This window comes from Balearica regulorum, chromosome 4 (assembly GCF_011004875.1).
Source record: "Balearica regulorum gibbericeps isolate bBalReg1 chromosome 4, bBalReg1.pri, whole genome shotgun sequence".
Taxonomy (NCBI): Eukaryota; Metazoa; Chordata; class Aves; order Gruiformes; family Gruidae; genus Balearica; species Balearica regulorum.
The window spans coordinates 35,945,752-35,969,242 of NC_046187.1; the positions used below are offsets into that span (position 1 = coordinate 35,945,752).

At 39.0% G+C, this 23,491-nt stretch overlaps 1 protein-coding gene across 1 annotated transcript in view; it reads right to left on the reverse strand.

Annotated features, from left to right (window-relative positions):
- PDGFC (platelet derived growth factor C) overlaps positions 1 to 23,245 on the reverse strand; it is a 130,707-nt gene extending 107,462 nt beyond the window's left edge. Inside the window, exon 1 of the mRNA XM_075751766.1 lies at positions 22,663 to 23,245. Coding sequence (XP_075607881.1) covers positions 22,663 to 22,780 — 118 coding nt within the window. The 5' untranslated portion in view covers positions 22,781 to 23,245. The remainder of the gene's footprint in view (positions 1 to 22,662) is intronic.
- Positions 23,246 to 23,491: the final 246 nt, after the last annotated feature.

Sequence of the window (23,491 nt, forward strand, 5' to 3'; positions counted from 1 at the left end):
TGAAGAGCTAAGTTGAGAAAGTGCCCTGGAAAGCCTATTATGCCACTGATTTTTACTTCTTTGGAACAGGAATTACTTTCTTGGCTCATCTTGAGCAAGAGATGATCACACAATTGTGTTCTCACTCATAAAACCTTCCTGACTTCCACACATGTAAGTTAGGCAAGAATATGAGTTACCAACTCCTTCAGAAACAAGATATGGCAAGTGGCAGGTAAAAGTTCACCTGAAAGTAAAGCATCAATAGTAGAGATTTGACAAATTCATTCTTCTTGTGTGTCATATCATCACTTCTCTACCCCCTGCCTTTTTTTTCCCCATTCAATAAACCCCAGAAAAGTTCCCCAGAAAAGTTAATTTTACAGCCAATTCTTTATTCCTTATTAAGGAAAAAAAACCTGCAGTACCACAGAACTTGAGTTTTGCCTGTGCGACAACTAATACAAGTACTACTTAACTCCTTAGAATTGTTTTACTGTATGTTTTCAAAGATTACATAAACATTGGTTAATGCAAGAACCTGACCCTGGAGAGAAAGCTCTCTATATTATAAAAGCATCTGCAAGGTAATCTTAACTCTTGTCTGAATTCCCACTTGCATGGACTGATTCATTACACACATTCCCCCCAGAAAATTTTAAGCCAAATCCTTTACGGATGTCTCCATAAATTTACTAAATTTGACCGCAAATTTAGACTTCTGTGATCTAAACTGAAGAATGCACCAGTTCTGCATTTGCAGAATATGACATGACCAAAGGCAGCCTAAGTGAAAAGGAACTGGCTATTCATCCTTTTCATACATACAAAGGAACATACAATTCATCCTTTCCAAGTAGAAAAAAGCAAGCTTCCCAAACACTTTAAGCTTATCTTGAATTGCAACTGAATATGCAAAACGCATAACAGCACTATAATTCAAAATATAGTCATCAGTTATAATGAGACATAATGTTATTAAAATCATAGCAAGCAGAATGTTATATTTTGACCTATTTAAACAGGCCAGAAATTGAAAAACACTTCAATGGCAAGTCTCACATCTTTCAGTGTAATCTGTCTTTCGGAAACTAAGTGATAATTGTGAAATCTATCCCTTCCAGTAATCAGCAACTGATTATTCTTCTTCCTGTAGGCATTCTTTCTTCTTTTTCAGCAAGTTTTTTCTGCTTAATCTGAAGACAGCAAGCAACCGATTTAAAGAAAAGCTATTTAAAACCTTTTAGTATAAAAACCAGAGTGGAGTACTCTGTGCATCATGGCACAAGTACTGAAAACATTTTTAATAGCTAAAAAAGCTATAGCTCTTGTGTATTTCAAATGTTTCAAATTGTCCAACTGCAGGTTATTTGCAGTCTTCAAAGCTCTGATGATCAGAAATGATACAGTCTTTAGAAAATAAACCCCACCTGGACACATATTTTGTACTGCACACTACAGTTTCCCTAAAACAGTTCACCATTTCATATAAAAGAAAGATAACACATTTATTGTGCTCTCTACAGCCAAATTGTTTCATAAGTAAACTACTGCATCTGTGCCTTCTATATTACTCAACACAACAGTACTTTTTAATAGCAGTGATTTTTAAGTGTTCTGCATCCATCTTATGGGGTTGGATATCAGTCAAACTGAATCAGAAATTTCTTTGATAAGTGAAATAACAGACCTGATAGTAGCTACTATTTACTGCTATGCATAAGTTCTGGATATCCTAATAAGCCATTATCAGCTCAATCTCTCTTGATAAACAGGCATTTTGAAAAGAAACATAGTCATGAGAGCTTGATCTAAGTGTTATTTTTAGAAGTAAAGCTGAATGAGGCAATTGAGCTTAGCAAGAACATGGACTTAAAAACCTGTTTGTTTATCCTAAAGCATATTTCTACTGGAAAAAAAGAAAAATTACTTTTTTTTGTTTTTAATCCCCCAAACTTCTTTATTTAAGCTCCAGTTTACAAAGTATTATCTGCAAGTTTCTGAACTGCATACTTGGAAATGTGTAGTTCTCTGGGTAGCTCACAGACAGAGGGAAACACCCCTTCCTGACCATAAAAGGTCCGAGTGCATGTTCTCAAGCGGAAAATGTGTGGGATCTTATTTACAAATGTATAAATACATGCCATTCCTTTGCGCTCACAGGCACAGTTGAAAGGGAGCCAGAAAAAGAAGTACTAGCAACTTGATCTGTGACTTCTATTACATTTCACCTAGCATGGTATCACTTCAGCCTATATTTTCATAAAAGTCTAATTATTTTAGTGAATGAAGCCACATAATATTCTCCAAATAAAGAAAAATACAAGTTGTAATTATACGCATTTTTCAGTTTGTGCGCCAAACCTTCATTTCTCATCTTTCCTCCTCCAAAACCCAGGTGATCAGTACTGGATCCAGCAGCAACCAAGAAACACATCTCACAGCAAGCACCTTTTCCCTCTGAATGGGTTTCCTGCAGATGAAAGCCGCTGGCGAGCGGCACGCCACTGACACCATCCTCCTCAGGGACACTGGTCCCTGCTGTTAACGCTGCCCATCAAGAACCAGGCTTGGATCACTGCAGGCCTTACTTCACAGGGTCATCCAATACTACTGAAGACAAAGAAAAAATTTCAGCAGAGCATGCATTAGGCTGCTCATGACTGCAGAATTCATTCCTCCTCTATGAATCCATTAAAGATAAAAAAAAAACACCAAAGAAATCCACAACAACAAAAAACCCTAGACAACTAATAGTTCAATTGCCAGGCTATCCTTAAACATAGAAGGCAATCTTGAAAATTATTTATTGTAAGTTATCTCAAACACAAAAATGCTTCCCAAGTAACTTCCCAGGGTAAATTTAAAGCTGAGCTTTCAATTCTACAATTTAAACATAATTCAACATTAACTCTAGAACTGCAGAATTTAAAAAATACTACCAGAAAACAAGTACCTGCTACTACATAGTGCTTGGCTTGTCTCCTCTACCTGATGAGGTTAGTGAGGATTATTGACTAAGTAGGTGTTATTTACTGTGTGTATAATAGCCAGAACTTCAGAGCACAGAAACCATCAGAAGTACAGACAAGTTCCCTCTTTAATATACTTTTCTAACAACGAATATTTTTTTTTATTTTGGTTTCAGTCAAAAAACACATTCCTAAATGCAGAATGGCATCCAAATGCTGACTCAAGAGAAACTAAAAAGATACTGTCAGGTGAAGCATCTGGTAGTCTGAAGGATATATTTTACTTCATTTCAAAATAACCAAGAAACCCTCAAAAATATGCTGTTTAAAAAGGAGGGAGGAGCGGAAATAATCACTACCATACACAAGATAGAAAAAGATATGGGGTTACCTGTGAAACTCACTGGCAAACTTTCTTACCAATAAAATTCAAGTCAGAGAGGGCAAGGAAAAGGATGGGAGACTAGCAACTCCTTTGCAAGATCTAAATATCGTTGGTTACACTGAAGACTCTGCTTACTTCTAGGGCAGGTTCCTCTTCAACTGGGGAGCTGAAATAATCAGCAAGGACAATTTACTGTCATTGTGATGTTCAAACATGTCTAGATCTAAAACAAAATGAACTTACCTACGCATACATGTCCTTCCCTACATGAATGGCAAATGCATCGCAGTTTTCACAGCCTCCATGCTGCCAGCAGAAAGCTGTGATTTGCCAATGACAACACTGAAAAGGGTTCTTCATATAAATTCAGTAACTAGAACTGTTCCTTTTGCAGGCTGGTAAGGTAGAAGAAAAATTCTCCATTCCTCTTAGAGAGAGGCCTAATGAAGGAGCAGATTCTGGCCCTGAAGGCTCACAAACCAAAAAAAAAAAGTCTATGGGAAGAAAATCAAGGCCAAAACAAACAGAACACCACTTGACACCACAACCTAATGCTCAGGAGAGAACACTTAAGAAAGTTTACTTCCCATTTTAACAGTCACCACCTGAATGACAACATCTTTTACTCATATTAACAATGATATACTTGAAGTGGAACATGAAAACAGCTTCCTCCTGTGAAATTTATGGCTTCATCTTACTGTGGTTCCCATCACTCCCAGGTCTGAGCACAGCACAAAGCAATTTCTCAGCATCTTTCCCATGCGCAGAGCTGCTGTCTGTCCTACTGGGACAGGATTACACTGCTAATAGGAAAATCTGAATATTAAGAGCCTGTGGCAAAAGCACAGAGAACCAGAGAAAACATTATCACTGTATAAATCCATGGTGTAGTCATATCTCAAATACTGCTTGCCAATATGTTTTGATACTTGGAATACCAGAAGATAAATACTTCATATGCATTTTTACTCAAATCTCCTATACCCACACACATACATATGTGTATGTTTACTACAGACACACACACAAACATTATACAGGAGAATAACGTGGCAGATCCAAAGCCTGGAGCAGCTCTCAGGTGAGGCTCCACAATAGCAGGTAAAATCTGAAAGTTATAGGCAAAACCAAAGAACTAGATGATACTGAATAAAATGATCCAATAGTGCATGTGAAGCAATCAAAAGAAGATACTTATCTGTTACGTGGTTAAACCTTCTCACCATTAGAAACTGTAGATAGCAAAAGTTTACAAGGTTTCAAAAAGCTATTGGGCTACCAAAGCCCAAAATTCTGCCCCCACCTTAAAAAAGTTTCTAACTACTAAAATGCTAGAAGGCAGGAGCATAGATCAAGGAATCCTCATTATGTTCCTTAATGGGTACTGTCAGACAACATGTTGAGCTAACTAGACCTTTCATTTGGCCTGGAATGGCTGCTCTTACCTTCTAGATACTTCTCAGGGAGTTGCCTTGGCACACAGGCTACATTACTAGTGCTTTCTTTTAATCTACAGTATTGTAAATCACAGCATTATACTTAACCTTATCTCTTCCTTTTGGCCTCATTACCATTGATTATATTCAAAATGCACATATTATTCCATATCTTTAATTACCTCTCCTTGCCTACCTTTAATAAAATTGTTTCATCTCAAATATAAAGCATTTCTTTTTGAGTACAATCAAGAATAATTTTCTTGAATTCTCCTCAGCCTCATATTTAATAAGATAATTAACCCTAAGATTTAAATCTTTAAAAATTTCCAGATTTCGAAGGGGATTTGGTAATTCTTAACTGAAATTTTCTTGGTGAACAAGAGTCATGTCTGAGTGAGCTTTGCAATTGTTCTGCCCATAAATGTTTTGTTTCCTTTCTCTTTCTTAAAGATTTCAGCTGTTCTTTCAAACCCCAGTGCCACAACAGCCCTACGGGTTCCACAAGTTAAAAATGAAACATAATAAATGGCCATTTAATCACATCTTTCATTTAAAGATCCCAACAATACTAAAATATATCCAAAGTTGTGTAAGACTAGGCAACAGAATGGCAATTACATTCTTACAGATCCAAATAGGGGATAATCAACTCCAAAAGTAGTTAATTAGTGGCTGCTCTAAACCAAAGGCATTATTGTAGAGCAAGAAAATTAAGCGTTTCGGAAGGAATTTATGGGGATCAAGAGCAATTCTCCGATTTGAATTTGGCCAAAGCAGTCACCATCTCAACCCTCCAGCATGAGTAGGGGAAGAGGAAGAAAAAACAGAACAAAACAAACAGCAAAACCCCCACAAACAATTACAGGATCACCATCATGTCACATTCAGTACCAATACAGATGGAAGACTACCATACTGTCTCCAAACCCCTTTCATCTAACACTGTATATTTCTTTGGAAGCCTACTCAAGTAGTGGCTAAACCTAATTTCAAGTAAATTACAAGAACAGAACAGGGTAAATAGCTAGACCTTGTGCTTTCAATTGCTCATGCTTTATTACTACCTTAATAATGCCATGATATTAAGAAATATAACTGAAGCATTACACTGATAGACTGGCATTAAGTGAAGTCCCTGGCAATATTTTTGCCTCAAAGAAGCTATAAAAAGGTTTTCTAGCTTCATGATCCTGGAAGATTTCTGCAGGTACTTCAAGAAAGTTGTTAACACTGTCTAAAGTCTAATTTATAGCTACAGCTTGAAGAATTATAAAACAATTGTTGGAGGTGACTTTATCATCATTAGGTAACCCTCTGCAGTTAGATTAAGATGTCTAAAATTTTAAAGCGAGGTCTTTAGTAATTCTTATGTTTACGAGAAAGCTATGGAAAGAAAACAGAATCATACCAAGCCTGAGGAATTAACAACATAGAAATATTTTTTCACTGTAAAAAAGATGATGAGGTACCTGAAGCTATTTATCATAGACTCATAGAATGGTTTGGGTTGGAAGGGACCTCAAAGACCATCTAGTTCCACCACCACCACCCCCCTGCCTGCCATGGGCAGGGACACCCTCCACTAGACCAGGTTGCCCAAAACCCCCTCCAACCTGGCCTTGAACACTTCCAGGGATGGGGCATCTACAACCTCAAGAATTTCTTCCTAATATCTAATCTAAATCTACCCTCTTTTAGTTTAAGGCCATTCTGGACACAATCTCTTTGAAAGTAATATTGCTTATTTGAAGTATTTGTAAATAGAGGTTTGAAGAAGTAAAAAAAAAAAAAAGGTACCCAGAACCAATCAACAATGTACTCTTATTATAAAAGAAAAAAAAAAAAATCAGGAAAGCTGAATTACATACAGAAGGCTTCAGTTTGGAAAGGAATGAAATTCCAGAGCAGCAAGAATTTTAAGACAAGAGCACCCATCTTAAAAACAAAACACAAACATAATTGTCAGAGAATGAAAGCAGAATCTTTGAGTTGGATCTCATTTGTTTAAAGACATTCTTAAATTTTGTATAGTATAATATTTTACTTTTGCCTTGCTTTTGTCACTTCTATTTCAAGACAGTATTTATTGAACTGCCAAAGACAGCATCTTAGCAGCATCTCTACCTACACTGCAGGGAAAGTACCTATTTACATTACCTGGGTGAAAACCATCAATATCCTTCATGGAAAAGATCCAGAGAAAAATTTTTTGCCAAATATGTCAAACATTTGATCAGATGCCTTTTTTTTTTTTTCTTTAAGACCATGTCCTAGTTTTAATCTGATCATTGTAATTCTTTTTTAACAAGCTTTACTATGGAGTTTCACTACTGTTTGCTACAAGAGGTAGCAGCAACGTAAAGTTTGAGCAAATGACCCCATTATGTTTACAGCGCGTTCTTTGTAATCAAGTGATCTTAAAGAGAAGGACTGATTTGGTTTTGGTTGGAGTTTTTTTGTGTGTTCAGTTTTCAGGAGCCAAGTCACAGACCACTCCAGCTACAGGCAAGATCCTCCCCTAACTGTGACAGAAAACAGATGCTAGCTGAGCACCAAAAGCCTCTTATTGACCATTTTCGCTTTTATTTCTGCAAAAGGTGAAAAGGTGATTCCACGGGCTCCAGAGCTGTACACAGACAAATTACCAAAGCTCCTCTTCCTCCATCCATACGTAAATCCACATCTAACCAGTTCTTACACAAGTCCTTTTGGCAGGTGCAAGCTGCTGACCTTTCTACTCAAAAATCAACACTGTAACCACTGTCTGGATCACACCCTTTTCCCCTAGGGCTCAGTTTATTTAAAAAAACCCCAAACCCCCACATGCAAAAAAACCCCAAAAATGCAGAATTCATTAAGGCTAAAGCCACTGTTTTTTCAACAGCCTCAAAACGGTTCCCCTTGCATTTCTTTTGCTTCATTTTCCTTTTCCCATCCTCTTACCACAGGAATGCACTTGTTTTACACTACTCCCTCTTTAACCAAACCACCCACTGACTTTTATAGTCATTTGGTACCTCACAACCAGGAGACAGCTTTCAATCATAAAAAGTCAGGCTCAAATGGGCCCTTCGTTTGAGAGATCATAATTTACCAAAAAAACCCCCCAAAAATCCCAAACCCAAAAAAACAAACCACCAAACACCCCCCACCAAAAAAACCCCACCAACACTTTCTATCACTTTCTATTAGATACTCGTTATTTTTACTTTTAAGATATCATACAGGGAGTTAGACCAACTGGCTGCCTACGTATCTATAAACTCTGGTGTACTGTGCCTGTCAGGATATCATTGCAACAGACATTCAATGCTCACTTTGACAAAACAACTACTGTTAAAATTCTCAGCAATTAGTTTGGTTTACCTTCTCATGAGCTTCTCCATGCCCTACAAATAGCAGTTATTTATTTCCATGAAGACTGCCTCCCCATGGTTTATAAACATAGGCACTCTCAACTGTAAACACAACTCTTGAAAGAGGGCATAACATTATGTTCCTCCTATTTGTTTTTTTTTTTTAAGTAAACACAGAGTAAAAATTTACTGTTTACCAGTATGATATATAACACAAGCTCTAAGCAGAGTTCTTCAACTCATACAAATAATTAAAAGTTGAGGGAGAGAGAAAGAGAGGAGAGAAAGATGTCTTAGTGGATATCTTGTTTCTTCTCAGAAACATTTCAGGCATTATGAAATCATTCTTTCCAAAAGTGCCAGGAATAACAAAAACAAAATATGGTTGCACTGAATCTATCTTGGCACTCAGGTGCCATTGCACTGCTTGTTACGTTCTTCCCTCTTGCTTTAAGGATCAAGTTCCTAGTGGCAACATAAGCATGTGCCAGAAAAGAAAGCATATTGAGAATTTTCAGACACATATGATTTTTCCATTGCCATTGAGTTTCATTTTTTAAATAGTTCTATCTTGAATTTTAAAAGTATTATAATTTGCTCTCATTTAAATGATAATTACTGGTACAAAACTGTCCCTTAAAAGCAAAATTACTAGCCACACAAAAGACAAGCAATTTGAAAGGCCGTGTCTGACATTTTGATTTTGGTGCACAAGGGGCAAGCAAAGAAAAACAGAGATTGCTTATGTTGAGAATCCAATACTGATAAAAAGCCTAAGAATCTGCTACTTCATCAGACATATAAATACGTACATGACACTGAAGAATGTTTTTGCATGAAAAACTATCACAGCTGAAAGTATTGGTTTCTCCACTCCCTGGATATGAACTCTGATCAATGGGAAGTGGGAGAGAAAATGGCACTGTATTCAACGTCTTTCTCTGAAAAAGTAAACATCCACTCACATTGATCATTATGGGCTAATAACATAAATAAAAAGCCAATGATTTACCAATATTGCTTTGTAACAAGCCAGCCTCAGGACATAGTTAATGAAGCATTAGAAGCTTGGCTACCAGAAATTTAGCTGAATGACAAGAAAGACCTACCCGTTGGAATAACAACCACCACCAAAACACTCCCCCTGTATTTTGAGGACCAGTAACTCAAAAGGGCTCTCAGTTAGCCATGCTGTAGAAGGACAAACCAAGCCAGTATACTGTAGCATTTACAAAAACTAGATTGCAATCTTTGCTGTTTGCAGCTTCATGCCCTGATTGTTATAGTGAAAAACCATCCCAAACTCCCTTTTCAATACCTTTACATGATGTAAAAATCAGGTGATATCTATCTGGCAGACTTATAAAATAAGATACTCATGCATAACAGCATGAAAAAAGTTTAACCACATTTGGTAATCATCAAAGAGGAGGTACTGTGTTGGAGCACTTTTATTCAACCTTCTCCTACAGAAAGAAAAAAGATACACAGAAAGACAGAGTTTCTATGCAGTGTGGTTCATCGCCAACAACTTTTTTTTTTTCCCCTATAGATGGCTTTCAACATTGATTTCCTTTTCACATTTCTGTCTTTACCTCTCAATGTATACCATTTTTCTATGTTATAATATATCCAACGTTGTTCAACTATTCTGCAAACTGTGGAAAAGACCAATTCTCCTTCAGCATAAGGGCAGAACCATTTTTTTTTGTTACACTTTTTTTTTTTCTTATCAACAGCACAGATTTCCATATCTGTCCATCAATATTTCACTGTAAATGGGGTAGAAGTCCTGTTGTTCTACATGCAGTTTGGACTCCTTAGTTTAGGAAAGGCACTGAATGAAAGAGAACTAAGAAAGAAAATAACGCTCAAAATATCAAAGTATGCTTAATTTTTATCTTTCAAATTCTACTTTCCATAAATAAACTTCAACTGTTATTAATTTCATTTTTTTTTTTTTCAGATAAGAAAGCAATTCACATGCAGTAAATTATTTTTATGGCTAGACAGGCACAACCACCATAGCAAACATGAATACAATTGCTAAACTTAATTTCACATTTTATAGACATAATCAAAGATCTGAAAAAGAAGTCATCTTGCTAGATGTTTCCTTTATCCAAGCTTTGAATTAATGACAACAGCTTGATCTTGCAAATGTGCATCATATAATTTTTTCCTAGTAACTAGATCCAATCACTTCTCAACTTCAGTGGAATTCCTCATACACGGGGAAAACTTTTGGGTACCTCAGTAAAAAACTCGGCAATATATCTTTGCATCTTTTACACTTAGCCAAAGTACTGTCGCTGGGGAAATTTAGGGATTAGAGCTAGTCAGCTAGTAACACACTATTTATAAGGAAGCATTCATACTTGGGGAACAGTAAATACAATAAATCACCAGTACATAGAATAGCATGCATTATAGTAAGCAGCAAGTTTAGAACTGCCTTTATATTAAGGATTTGACTAAAGCAGGGGCAGGAGTTAACTAAATGCAAACTATTGCCACAAATATTAAGTACTTTGCAAAATTTCTTTTAGAGTAGACTTCAAACTTCAAAGCAATGAATATCCTGCAAAATGGTGATGGAAAGGAGTGAATATAACTGAAAAAAACAGCTACTTGTGACTGAAAACTAACATTCTATTGCATTATATTATAGCTGTCTGAAGTCTGCAGCCAGCCAAGGGAATGCGTTAGAAGCAATAAAAATAAAAGGGTGCTGCAATTCATTTATAAAACCATTAACTTAAAAAAACCAAAAACATATTCCAGAGTTGTCTTCTAAGATCCTGAAGACAGGCTGGGGTGAGAGGACTCAGAAATCAATAGCTACTCTATTCTGTACTCAGTAGCAACATCTGGGTGCACATGCACATTCCAAAACCAGATGGTGTGAACCAGCTGCAGCCACACAGATGAGACATTATCCCTCTGCGGAGCGTATCGGCCACATCCAAGCTGCATGTTGGGCTATGATCCACATGTTCACCAGCCCCCTATTGCCTGGAATTAAATGAATGTAAGAACAGCTGACATGTAGAAGAGCAGGGAAGAGTCCTTTCTTCCCAAACCCAAGAAAATGAAAGTGAAATGTAAATATTATTTGCCATGTTACCTAGCATTAGTTGATCTTCATATATACATACAAGATTACTTATTTAAACTATACACTATTTCATTTAATGAATATTTGGGGACCTGTTTAACATACTAACTCACTTTTAATATAGTCTAAATAGTTTTAGCTTCAATATTCACCGCTTCTTGCCCAAGCCCACTCAAAACAAGAGATTCTTGTTTTTTAAAAAACTGCAGAGAAAAATATTCTCATCTGAAATGCAAGTACTGATCATAAAGATACCAAGTACTCCTGAACATGAAAAAATCTGAACAAGTCAATCTAGCCCAAGAATATATGTCAATAAACAGAATAAGAACAAACATACATTAAGCACCCACATACACAAAAATGTCAGAATAAACCACATACAAGTGCATGTAACTATAAATTTGAGTAATTAATCACTATTTATTAAGCAACTGCTGCTACAAATTAATGTTGTGCTGTTAAAATTGCCAATAAGAACACTAAGCCTCCATTCTAAGGGGAAGTATTTTAAACTGTTTCAGATAAATCAGAACGATTAACAAGTTTTAGATTTTTTTTTTCAATAATGAACAAGAGAAGTCAGCTTTATGCAAGGGCATTGATCCAACCCTGAAACAGTATTCTTAATGATAACATTGTAGATTTTCAAACAAATCTCAAAAAGACACTACAGATCCTATAGAACTAATAGATTTGATAGATGTACTACAGGCGCATCATCGGTTTCTTTCCATAATGCAAAGAACTAACCAGGTCCAAATTTTAGTACATTAAAAGCAGTAACAATACAGAAACATATAGAAACTGCTTCATTAGGTATTATCACCACACAGCACCTTTACGTGCATCTTGACCAACGAGGCCAATCAGAGTTTTGTAAGATTCCCGCTGGTAAGGTAAGCACATGCTTTAGAAACACGCTTATATTTCTACTTGACAACTATACAAACCATCTTCCCCCCCACAAGCAGTAAGATAATTTTGCAAATCAGGTAGATATTTAAGTAACAGAGCTCTCTCTACTGGTACCCTCACTTTACCAAGGTGTGGTCCTCTTGAGGTGTTAGGTAAGATCAAAGACAATCTCAATGGTCTCTCAAGATGAAAGTTAATGAGAACACTCTCTATCAACCCCGTTTGGACTCAACCCAGGACACCCACCTCCCCACACACATACTACTGGCAGGTACTGAGAACAGGTATAAAGTAAAGATCCCCGAAGAAGAAATGAAACAAAAAGAAAAAAGTCTGATCTCAACATCTTATGTCAAACTTTGTAAAGGAGAATAGGTAAAGATCACTGAAAGACTCTACTGGCAAAAACCCTTAGCAGTAATGATACTGTTCATCAGAAATTCAGTCTCCACTTCAGAAGAAATAACTACAAGGCTTCATTACCACTAGAGGCAAGTACTTTGTGAATTCCTATACTGCTAAGTACTATAAGAAATACAGTGAGTGCTTAGCAGAAATTTTTAGAGTATTTCAAGTTTTAGACTCTAGTCTGACTACAGATATGCAGTGCTCTCAGGGGCTGGGTATTTTTGAATGACACAAAGAAAAGAAAGCAGGTCCAACAAGAATCTTCAGCCATATTTTGAAAAGTAGCATTTAGGTAAGGGCATACACAAGAGTTTTATCTCCTTGTCTAAAAATCATGTTTGTTTTCAAGCCATTACTGGTTAGGTCTCAATTACAAGGCTTTACTTCACGTTCAGGTCCACTATAGTTACACAAGCAACATAAATGTTTGCAGGTATGGGTGTCTCTGTGTAACAACAGGCACACTAAGTAGTAAAACATCGAAGCCTTGATATATCAAGACAGACCTCCCCAGACTGTATTTTTAAAACATAAATTGACAATAACATAAATACAAACCTTTTACAACCAACACTGTACAATGCAACATTCGTTTGAATCACTTTCTGAAGGACTTCTTCAAATAATGTATAATGGCACACATGTATACACTTCCCAAGTAACAGCTATTATATTGGCAGGCACAGTACCAAGCATCTAAAAGATGAGTCAACAGCTCATTATGTAGCACTGTATATACAAATAGGTAGCTTCATCCATGTACAGTTAATTACAACTACTGTAAACTTGCGCTGAGTAAAGTTATTTTTCATTCTGAAATGATCTGCAGATTTAGTGCATGAAGAGTTATGAAAGGCAGTTGAAGTTGCATCAGTAATAGCAGAGCTGAGCAACCACATCTCATGAGGAGGAAAGCACCCCACAGTAGCTAACACCAATGCCCCTTCCCCAAACTTGAGCAAATTGTCCTTACATAAGCTTACATTTACATTGAAGCACAGAAATAACCCTGCAAATGTATTTTAACATGCAAAAGTATTAGTTATCCTCTTTTCCACTCCACTTTTTCAGTATTCTCCAACAAACGATGAAACGAGTCACAAGGGTCTTGTAAGTTGACGCACCATAGATATAACGTTCAGTGCTTCAATTTGGTCCAACAGAAGTTTCTGTGAGTAGCGCAGTTTAACTTGGATCACAGTTGCTGCTGTTCTGTGCGAACATATTTATATGAAGAGAGCAGAGAGCCAAAACGGTTGCTTTGTAATTAGTTCAGGCATGTTTGAATCCAGAAGGGAAACTCTTTCAGTTTATTTTCCCCGAGAACGCTACAAAGTTCCACTACGGCTTTACAGCGTAACCCTGCAGATGAAGAAAGGGCCCTCGTTCACCTCCAGAAAGATCAAATTATACTACTGAATTGTTCTCCTGTTTCTTGGCTTTACTCTGAATGCACTGAAATGTTTGAAAACACCATTTCTGAGAATTTGTCATCTGTAGTGTCAAAGGCATTCCTGGCAGAAAAAGAAAGTCTTGTTGAGGGCAAAATTCAGTCAAGATGACTGTAAAATCTAATCCACACCTTTGAATTTGGACTGAATATCCATCACTTAAACATCTTGTAAATGACCCAATTTGTTTACACGGCCCTGTAGCTTTTTATGACTTTTCCATAAAGAAGTTATTACATCCATTCCTTTTATTTTGTTTTAGAGCGTTTGAATGAGCCCCAGAACCACAAGCAAGTGAAACAGACTCTCTGCAGATGGAAGTGGCCTCGTATAACTCACCACTACCGGTGAAATAGTCAGAACAACCCTTTCAGTTTGGAAATGCCATACCTTCACACACAGCAAAAGAATTTCCTGTGCCATATGTCTTTTTTAATGTTTAACTATTGTATAAAATGAGTGTTGGTTTCCTGTCAATTCGAGGAGGAACATGGAGCCCCTAGGATTTGTGCTTCAGATTGGTTTGAACAAGGGTGAAGGCAGTCAGACACAGTGAAGTACACTGAGGGGAATAATCAAATAATAATAATAAAAAAAAACCAAAACCCCAAACAAACAAACAAAACAACAAACAAAAAAACCCCCAAACAAACGTAGATATTCTAGTTGCTATTGTGCAATGGCCCATCCAATGAAGCTCCCCAAATAACAGTTTAATAAAAAGACTGGACAACTGAATTTTCTGGAAAAGACTATAACTAAAGATAGCAATTAAAACAAGCAATATTATGCATTATTTCACAAATTTATACCTTTTCCAGCGAAGTCATTTTCCCACTTCATATGCTTTTAAACAAATGATGCTTTAAAAGCAGGGCAGAGAGATTAACAGCTATGGACTGACATCGAAGGTGTGGTAAAAGTGTCTCCAAGACCATTTTTCCAGTGTAAGCTACTCTTCAAATATAACACTCCCTGGTATTTTACACCTGGACTTGTCTTTCACAGAAATTACAACTTTGCTGATATGTGCCAAACTGAGTAATGGTTTAAAGATGTAGAATATCAAAACTACCAAAAAGGGCACCACTCCTTTACCTTTTACTGCCTGAACCTAGTTTGAAGCCCATTTATCAGATTACAGGACCAATCACCAAATTAACTGCAGCATCTGCCAATTCATAATAAGAATATTACAGCAGAAGCAATGCAAAAAGAAATTAAATGTACAGGAAACAAGCAGCATTGTTTCCTTTTCCCAAGACATTCTTTGCTTTTTCCAAGACAGACAGTCTTAACATTTCAAGAAAAGCCACATAAGGGTGATAAAGGAGTTTAAATCCAGCACTCAAAGTTATCACCGGCTATGCCAGACATTTGCTGAAAGCTTTGGAAGACCTCCCTCATTTTCCTTTCAGAACTGTAGTATCATAGAGAACATAAAACTAACACCACTGCTCATCCAGAAGACAAGAGTACTAAAAAAATTCAAATCAAAGATTCAAAGCCAAATTCAAGCCACAGTGCTGGCAAGATGTGTGACCAGAGGAAAGCCTCTGCCTTCCTGCCGCCGCCTCGTCCTTCACCTGGCTTTACCTGGAACCAGCACTTAACTTGCACTTCATGTGAAGAAATCAGGGCAATGGTGCTCAAACTAAGCCACGCCTGCATACAATTCTAATGCAATTAATAATCAGTTTTAACAAACTCAAGGAGCAATTTCAGTAGTTTTGGCTTTCAGAGTAGAGGAACAGAGTTGCTCTTCGTCCTAGAAGAATTTCCTTAAAACATCTGTGTTTATAATAATATCTTGAATGAATTTACCATGAAGCCCAAGATTAATAAATAGTTTACGAGCATTAATTCACATAAAGGCACATTGCCACTAAAAAACACAACAACCACAGATAAGGTGTTACTGGTTACTCCTTTGCAACTCTTCCATTCTCACTACTATAAAAGGATGCCACCATATGGCAAATAATCTTTGAACATTTTCTTACTTCATGTGCAAATGCTGTACACCTGCATATGAAAATGGCAATTAAAAAGAAAAAGAAAAAAAAAAGACAACCAAAAACCAGCAACTAGCATTGTGAACATCTTCACTGCAGAGCTAACCTGTACGGTCTCAAATTAGCCCAGCTTGAATGAGAACAGTCACACAGGGAAATAATAATCCCGCAGGTCAAAGGAACTGAACTGAACAGCTAATGAGTTCTCTTAACTTGAATTGCAGCCAGCTCACTTGAACATCTAATCAGTAAAGGCAAAAGCACACTGACATGGTTTGAGGGGTGGCACACACTCACAGGACTTCAGAGGAATCCACAGCGATGAGCGACCAAACAACCTAGGAGTTCAGTGCAAATGCATGGTCACAGCTACCCAAGGTGAACATCAAGGTCCAAAATTACGGGCAAGCTTAGCAAAGATGGAGTATTTAGAATAGAATTCATTTAAGTTAGAAGAAAGACAGGTCTCACTAACCCTAATTCAGAAGGCCTGCAGGAGATCAAGGAATTAGTCAAGCTCTCTCCTTTCATTTACATCTATTTTTTAATACTTCTTATACTCTCTGTATATAAGACTTTCTCCATGAGGGTCTAGAATCCTGCCTTGTCCCACCAGATGACCAGCTTCAGTAGAAACTGATTAGGTTATAAAAACACATAGAGCTGCTATTTTACACATGCTTTGTAAGATAGGGTATCTTCACGCAAAAGAAAACTGTTTAGTGTGCTGTAGGATCATGAAATTAAGCACAAATAATCCAGTGTAACACTGGAGATATGTTTATAAAATCTCAGCAGAAGAATGTTGAGAAGAGAAGATCAGAAGACAGATGAAACCTAAGGCTGGGATGTCTACAGATGGAACCATGAATAAATTTTCCTGGTACTGCCACCTTAAAATAGCATCCTACAATTTAAAGAAGTCTCTAGAAAACACAAATTTATATTTTGTCTTCACAGTACAACTTTATGAATTTTCACTCATCTACTTGAATAAAAGCATTTCACATTCAAACACAGGCTGTGAAAGTTTTCACCAAAAGAGAATGACAGGGCTGAGTTAAGTTTTAACGTACAATTAACTTCTCGGAAACGCCGAAACAACTAAGCACTGATACAGATACCTAAGTGCTGCTACAATAACCGCATTTCTACATATTAGCTCTATTCATTTTCAGTTGTGTAACTTTTTCTAAGTCCCACAGGTTTCCACTAAAAGACTGCTTACACACAGACCAATTCCTAAGATGCTTACACACCAGAAAGCATATTTTCCATGACACGTGCTTTGTGACTAAAAAGCAAAGACAGGCTCTCTGGTAAAGCCAAGAGCTACCTATAAAAGCAATTGAAGAGGCTTGTTTCCAGCTAAGGGAAGTGGGCCTGCACAGCGCGTCCTCTTTCTAATAATCAGGAACTGCCAGATACAGCAAAAACCAAAAGCAGCAACCACCCAACAGCAACACAAACCCCCAAAACCACTCTGCTATAATGCACAACCACTGCTGTAAGATGCAAACCAGTACTTTGCTATTACATGTTGACTATGTAATAATTAGATTCAAAGGGTTTGAATAAAGTTATAAGATATAAGAGACATTACGTTTCTGTGAAGACAAAGTTCAACATAAGTCCTTTGGTAGTATAGCTGTCAGTGTCTCAGGGTATGTCCTGTGTTTCTTCTCTGTTATAAAACTCTGTATCTAACTAAAAAACAAACCAAAAAATCCCAAACAACATGACATAAAGCTTTAAAGTCTGATCTGCAAACCTAATAAGAACTAGTTATTGCAAAAATAAGGTTTTACGTGTTTCTCCCTTAAATTCCATTAAAGAGATTTAACAAAGATACAGGAATGCTGGAATGCTTACATATTTGAGACAGGTAGCAAATGGTCTGTGCTTTTAAAACTCTTACAGCAGAAACTAAGAAGTCCCAAGCAGCACTCTGCTGAACAGCAGACAATACAGCAGAAGTCAACTACAAAGACAAAAATCAGTTTTTAAAACTTTCTTCCACTGCAATTTGTTGGGGTCTTGAAAAACTTCTCTAATTTGCCACAATCTTTTGCTTAAAGTCAAAAAAGGATGTGGTGCAATTCTTCACTCTCCAGGAAAAGGGCTTTAAAACATTTCAAAACAAGTCTTGTACTAAACAGAAATAGAATATACTTGAGAAAAATTGCATCACTATCAAGTTTCCCTTAGATGACACGTGCTCATATTTTGTACTTCCTTATCTTCTCAAAATGAGGAAAATTTCTGCTACCAAGCAGCAGTCAACAGCCTGTACTGGCACTCATCAATTCAACAGAAGTCAGCAGAGGTGGTGCGAATTCCCACCGCTTTGAAGTATGTTGCGTTGTAAGAGAATTTTGCAGTCAAATGACTGCACTCAAGCAAAAGCACTGACATTCCCGCCTGCAAGGATTCAATGCGCTGCATCACTTGGACATCCACACCTTCTTTCAGGTGTTCAGCCCAAGTTAAATGAACTTAAACTCTACGTGTGATGCTGTGCCCGTCCCTCAATAAGCTGGAAGCTCCTTTTGGAGATACATGAACCAGGGAATCCTCTAGGTGGTTGTGTGGAGGCATGCGAGGTCACGCAGGCGCCAAGGTGATGAGAGAAGTTCCCTCTGGCACTTCAGCTATTTGCTCAGTTCGAGCTGCATCCACCAACTTTTCCCAAAGATGGCCTGATACACGTGACTCTCAAGCTCCAGCTCAAGGGTTCCTGGTTTTGTTTTGGTTTTTTTTTTTTTTTTAAGTGACATAGATATTGTCCATTTCAGAAGATTTAAGAAATACATTATGAAGTCATCAATTAGTGACATTTATTATTATGAGCTTCTATTCATGCAGAGGAAAAAAAAAAAAACAACCCAAAACTTACAGGAAATTAAGATCTACCAAAAGAGAGATCATCACCGGTACATTACCCGTGCCGCAGGATTGACAGAAATCAAATAAGTGCTTTGGTTTTATAAGATTTACTTCAGCAACTTCACTTACTGCTGTTCAGTCACTCTCAAAACTGATTGCAGGGAAATTAGTATTTCTAACTATCTGGTTCTAGTGAATTGCTAGCTGACCTCAGTTTCTTGGTCTTCTGAAGTCATTCATTACTACATTTTAAACGTACATGCCACAGAATCTATACACTTCATTGCTTATGGCACCCAATAGTAGTTTTTTGCATTATCTTCTATAAAGATATCCTCATATTTCTCATAAAATCGTAACAGCTGATAGCTTAGCAAAATTAAACGTTTACCACATCTTGTACTAAGACAGCCATGAAAACAGAACTTAGATTCCCCTGTCATCTCATGTTGTAATCAAATCTAGATAGAACTAATATCGCATAACCAGGTGCACTCAGACCAGCAGAGTTAAGTTACTAGAATTAAGTCATTCACATTACTCAGTCCATCAATGGCTCCCTCAGACATTGGTGAAACTACAGAAGTAGGATGAAGATACTACATAAAAATAGCATTCAAAAGTAGATGGAAAAGTAGCAAGAACTACGATAGAAGAAATAAGTAAACCATCCAAGTAACCAAATTCAATATGCAAGAGATTTGAGTTTTGTTCCTCAAAAGAAACTGAGCGATCAATTTTTCTTGAGTCTTTACTTCAATATGAAAAAATGGTAATAAATACATCAGACAGCCACAAGAGAACTGATAAAGGCACCTAAGTATGAAAAACCCTTCAAAGTATAATCTCTTTTTCAACATGACACAGAATTGTGGAAATGAAATCCATCCAGATAAATGGGAGACATCACTACATGCACCATTTACTGCTACTTCAGCTTCCAGAAAATGGTTGCGCAAACTTCTTTGATCCTCCAGATGAATATTTATGCAGTTGAATTACAACTAGAAACATTAAAGATAAATATGAATTTTTGAAGGAAATCACATAAAACCCCTTACTGTCAAACAGAGTTTACAAATAAAACCTGTTCTTAAAGAAAATCTGGCTGTAACAGAGGGCCAATACAAACAAGGAGGTAGTTTTAAGTGGTTTCAAATGGAACTACACTGGCCCCACATCAACCATCACACTGAATCCCTAGGAGGGAGCAGCAAAATACTGTGTTCTAAGAATATCTAATAAATAAATAAAAAACAATTATGAAAAAATAACTTCTTAAGCACATGCTTACCCTTTGTAACACAAGTAGTCCCACTGATTTAATAACTGGTCATAGACATCTTCGGTATCACCTTGAAGCAATAGCTACAGCACCCACGTGTGCAGCTGAGCAACACTGTAATCCACTACTGCAAAACTTCTTGGCCATTTAACAGTTTTACAAGTAGAGGACTGAATTTTTATTTGTAGACTGCATGAGTGAAAAATCTCCCTCTCTCCTGACCAAAGATTATTTGGCATGCGAACAACAATATCTCATTCTCATACTCCAGGGAGTTTTAACCTGCCTCTAGCTAAAAGCTATACAATCTTTAGATTGCAGCAGAGTGTAAAAATCACTCTAATTAAATCAAGTAAGAACTGGTTTGACCAGTGTTACTGATCCCCCAAATAATTAAAATCAGTTAAGAAAAGTCAAGGGCTGGTACTTAGCTGTACCTAAACTTGTGCTAATTTTTAAAATAAGTTTTGAAATTGAATAACTATAAAGCAAACTTCAAGCAAGCTACAAGAACAACTTGGCCTGTTTTAAGTATAAACTACCACAACATACAGTTTCAGGGCACTTTTTAAAAAAAAAAAAAAAATTCTCCTGGCTTTGCATTTGTTCTAAGATGTAGTGACTGTGTTTTAGAGCATGCCAAATTGCACTGCAAACCAGTTGAAGCCTGACCTAAGGCAGCTGCATTTCTGATATATGCGAACAGAATCTAGTTCATGTTGTCACGTATACTTATACCTATTTACATCAGTTTTGCTTCTGTGCCGTATGATCTACCTTTCACGCTTTACTGTTGCGCTCCCATTGTTGGACCCTGGTGGCCCTTCAGGGCCCAGATGCGTTATCCTGTAACAAACCTCTTAGGGCAGACTGACAGCATAGCAGGTTTCTTTCCAGTCCTGACAAAGTTAAAGCAAAGCAACATTAATTCTCTGTGTGTTGATACGCTTCATACGCACACCATGCAAATTTAACAGAAGGCAGCATAACAGCACGAGACTTTAGTATATTAGCGCCAAGTCCATTTTGTCACAGAGTGGTGCCCTAAAGCCTCTAAACGCCAGGTAAACTGGGAAGGGGTAGAAAGCAAGTGATCTCTTTTCTCACACAGAGCAGATAATTTCCTGTACCGTGCACAAAGTCTGATTGGTTTCCTGTCAGAATAGCCGGGTCTCCGAGTCTTTTGATCACTTTCCCCTGGCCCTTCACAGTTGCTCTGATTAGAGATTGATCCCCGTGCTGCTCTTTGATCAGCAGCTCCGGCAGTCTGCAGGTGCCATATATCATCACATTAGCAGGCCACAGCAGTATTAATCTCCCCCACTAAATTTGCTAGCGTGCTGCTTATTTGACCCATTCACCACTTGCAGAGGTCTCTGAAACTTTGTTTTCTATTAAAAGATATGATGTAGAATACTTTTATTTAGGGAGTCCCAAGTTCAAAGTTGATAGAATTGAATTAGCCTCAAATCTGTGTTTCTGCTTTATTTCCTTGCAGTTCAGAGGGTTTTTGAGAGCTCCCAGCTTGGCCTTTTGTGTTGGTGTGTGCCCAGGGAGAAAGCTCATTCTAGGTGACATGCACGGTACTAAATTTTTCACACACACACACACCCCCATATATTAAGCACCAGGGTTTCCATGAATGTATGCTAACAGTCTTAATTTTAGATATTCTACACTAAGTGTGGTTTCATGCAGTATATAACATTTCAGTTTGTAAAATATTCTTTAAAAAGACTTCATAATAGCAGATCAAGAGGAAGGGCGCTTAAAAATCTGAATAATGTAAATCATATGGAGTTCAGAGGCTAAGCAAATTACACACCCCGAAGCTGCCCTTGCTGTATGAAAGGAGTCTTTCTCCAGCTCTGCACAGCCCCAGCCCAAGGGAACTTGCATTTGAGAGTTTTCTAAACATTTCAGGTACACTTGAAAGTTGAAAGTAATTCTCATTTCCTATGCAGGATTAGCTCGTTTCCAGCCTGTACAAAATACCACTCATTCACGCACAGACACAAAAACTCACCCCCTCCCCGAGAGCTAAGCGTTTAGGGTACGAAGGTGCGCGGGTTGTTGGCTTTTTTTTTTTTTGGGGGGTGGGGTGGGGGGTGTAGAGGGGAACGTTTTGCGTCTCCGACCGCAGAGGAGGGAGCCTCCGAGCCGGCTCTGGGCTCCCTCCCGACCGCTTAACCGCTGCCCTTTTACCCACAGCGCTCCCCTGAGCGCGGCGGGCAAACACCCAGCTGCCGAGCCCCGCTCATCCCGGCCCGGCCACGGAGCTCCCCCCCCACCTCACCCCACTCGCGGCCGTCACCCCGCGCGGGGCCGCGCTCCCTGCGCGGCGCCGGGCAGCCCCGCAGGCGAGAGAGCTCCGCTCCGCGCCGGCCGGGCGCTCGCCCCCGCCCTGCCCCTGCCCCGGGCTGCGCGGCGGAGCTGCTGCTCCTTACCGTTCTGTTCCTTGGCGCCGGAGAAAGCGAACTTGCTGCTGAGGTCGGACTCTGCGGCGGCCCCCTGCCTCCGGCCGGCCAGGGCAGATGTCAGCAGGAGCAGCCCGAGAAGGAGCATTGGGCCGGCGGGGCGAGGGGCTCCGGCACAGCAGGCACTGGTGGCGCGGCACCGAGGCCCGGGCGTCTCTCAGCAGCGCCCGGCGCGGGCTGCGCCGCTGGGGAGAAGGCAGCACTGAGCCTGCTCTGGCAGCAGAGAATTGCAGGGTAGTTTCCACATAATCCCATCCAAAACTTTTTCCTAGAGCCCTTTTCTGTGTCTCCAGGTTTTGTTTTTCTTTGGTTTTTTTTTTTTTTCTCTCTCTCTTAAAAAAAAAAAAAAAAAAGGATCAAAGCAAAATCTGGACTCAGACCAGCTTCCCAAGGACTAAACAATCCGGGGCCGTGCCGGGCGGGGGCCGAGGGCTGGTGAGGGCGCGGGGCAGGCAGAGGGGCCGGCAGAGGCGGGGGCGAGCGGGGCCGCTGCTGCCGCGGAGGAGCGCGCACCTGTCAGCCGGCAACCAGCGGCGGGGGCGGGCGGAGGGGAGGGGGGAGGAAGGCGGGCCGGCGGGGCGGGCAGGAGGCAGGCGGGCGCTGCCAACTCGGGCCGCTTCTCTTAGCTTCCCCCCCCTCGCGCCCCGCCTGCCGTCCCCTCACGGCGAGGGCGGCACCTGGCGCGGCCGTTTACGCCCCGGGAAGTTGTCGGTTGGGAAGAAGGAGGCGAACGGGGCAGTCTGCGCCGGTGCCCCCTCTCTCACGGCCAAATGGCGGCGCAACAGGTGCTGGGGTGGGG